Source organism: Chrysochloris asiatica, unplaced genomic scaffold, assembly GCF_000296735.1.
Source record: "Chrysochloris asiatica unplaced genomic scaffold, ChrAsi1.0 scaffold00151, whole genome shotgun sequence".
In the NCBI taxonomy this organism is placed as follows: domain Eukaryota; kingdom Metazoa; phylum Chordata; class Mammalia; order Afrosoricida; family Chrysochloridae; genus Chrysochloris; species Chrysochloris asiatica.
Window position 1 is genome coordinate 7,986,776 of NW_006408669.1, and position 2,248 is coordinate 7,989,023.

The window sequence follows — 2,248 nt, forward strand, 5'->3', positions numbered from 1 at the left end:
GACTCGACAGCACTTAACAACAACAACATAGTGTTGCTGTGAGTTGGAAACAACTAGATGGGAAAGGATTTATTTTGTTTTGTATTTTATTTTGTATTTCCCATCATGTTATATACAGTCCTGTGTTCAATGATGTTCACTTTCTATACTGCAAATCTAACTTCCTAGGCTTTTGCTAATGCAACTGGGTTAAAAAGTGCTTGTACTCCCAGATGTACGGGAAAATAGTTTTTTTTTATTATTACTAATCTAAATTGTTTCAAGTCTCTTCCTCTGAGTTGTGGGATAACATGTTGTTGATCAGCAATATCTTTTCATCTTACAGTTTAAAAAGCATCTTTCAGTTCTAAATAGACCAGCTTACTTACTATCTGGTCAGGTTAGAAGTTAACTTCCCTTTGGACTTCTTCATCTTTCCCCTAGTCCTTTCTGAAGGTGATATCCAGAGGTGGTCTTCAATGTGTTTCATGGAGGAAGAGCTCTTTGGTATTTTATTAGTCTTAGGATTGATCTCCATTCAAGAGAGCCTGATATGGTATTTGTTTTTCACCATGATATTTGCTGGAATATAGCTACTTTAATCAAGTGATATCAATCATATTCTCTTTTCAAAAGTACTATGGTACAACCTTTATTTTTCAATCAGGAGCAGTAAGAAAAATAGGAAATTCTATGCAGAAAAATAAAAAATTGAGATAAATTAATTCCTATGTTCAGATATCATTTCACTCCTTATTCCTGTCCTTTATTGTGTAGCCTTGTTGCAAGCTCTCCGTTGGATAATGGAAAACATTTTAAATCTTCTTAATAACTGGCCATGATATTTCCCTAAGCTAGCTCAAGCTGATTCCTATTTATATTTAAGGAGTTTTAATTATCACATCTATGGGTCTTATTTCTTTCCTGGCCACATCACTTCACCAAAAATGAAATGGGATCTTTTGACCTTGATTTTTTAATATCGTAAATGAACATCAAAGAAAAATGGCTCTAAGATTTTAGCAGGAGGATAATTTCAGTTTGCCTCTTTATAATTGTGAAAAACCAAACTTTTTAGGTAAAAGAATCTTTCTACTTCAGTATGAGTCTCCATGTTGCTCATTTCACATTATGATACTGAATGAGCTAAGTAATTGTTACAGTTGCAGCAGAAGAAACCATCTATTCATCCGGACTGGTAAGAGCACATTCCTACCTGTCCCTTTGATTGGATGCCAGTGATTTTTTTTTACTGTAACTTTTACAAAACATTTTATTGTGGTTTGGATAAAAGCTTACAGAACATATTAGTTTCCCATTCAATAATTTATACACATTTTGCTCTGTAATCTAGTTGTAATTCTCTCAGTGCAAACAACACTCTTTTCACTTCTTCCTTGGATTTTTCTGTTCGGTTTGTCATTCTTTCTTGCTCCTTCCTGGCTTTGGAATTTTGTTTTTTGGCAAATGTTTCTGTTTTATCTTCTACAGTTGATTGTTCTGTGGAGCAAGTTTTCCATGGGTATTATTGTTCATTTTATAGGGTTGAAGGTGATGAATCAAGTTTCATATATGAAGTATATTAAAGGGCCATTGTTTCGGGGGAATTCCCAATGTGGATGTATTTATAAAAAAAATTTTTTTCTAAAGGTTTTTTACTGTGAATTGAGCGATAGTTGACATGGGAGAACAATGGTTTTACACTCATCATTTCATTGCAATGATTACAGTTTCCTTGGTGCATCATCACTCCCTGCATTAGCTTCTATTCTGTTTATGTTAGTTTGTTTTTGATGTACACAAAAAGACTCAGGAATATATAATCATTTGAAAAAACCAAAGGGTACATTCTGCAAGCCTCTCTTTTAGCCTCCAGTACATAGCCTTTCTGTTTCCATGAGGCGAAGGTCCCTTAAAATACTTTTTATTATGAATTTACTGAACGTTTGCAGACACGATCATTAGTTTTACATTCAAGAAACCGTACACTTTGTTTCATCTGAATGATTGTAATCCTTTCCACGCAACAACAGTTATCCCGCGTCCCCCCTGTGCTTCCTCTTTACATTCCACCCATTTTCCCATTCCTTCTCAACCAAATGTGTTTATTTTTCAAAAATTTTTATTGGTATTAAGAAAAAAGTGTAGGCACCTGTAAGCAATAAACATTGAATTGAAAATATTGATGTTAGCACCAATTGGCTTTCTTATGTTCATCCATTTTCCCATGTTTTGTTTCTACACATTCATTTTTGTTTAGGGAACTGTT

At 33.9% G+C, this 2,248-nt stretch overlaps 1 protein-coding gene across 1 annotated transcript in view; it reads left to right on the forward strand.

The window, feature by feature from the left end:
• LOC102838268 (phosphoglycerate kinase 1-like) overlaps nucleotides 1-1,474 on the forward strand; it is a 4,581-nt gene extending 3,107 nt beyond the window's left edge. The window contains exon 2 of the mRNA XM_006870793.1: nucleotides 1,471-1,474. Within this exon, the coding sequence (XP_006870855.1) occupies nucleotides 1,471-1,474 (4 nt within the window). The remainder of the gene's footprint in view (nucleotides 1-1,470) is intronic.
• The last annotated feature ends 774 nt before the right edge of the window (nucleotides 1,475-2,248 follow it).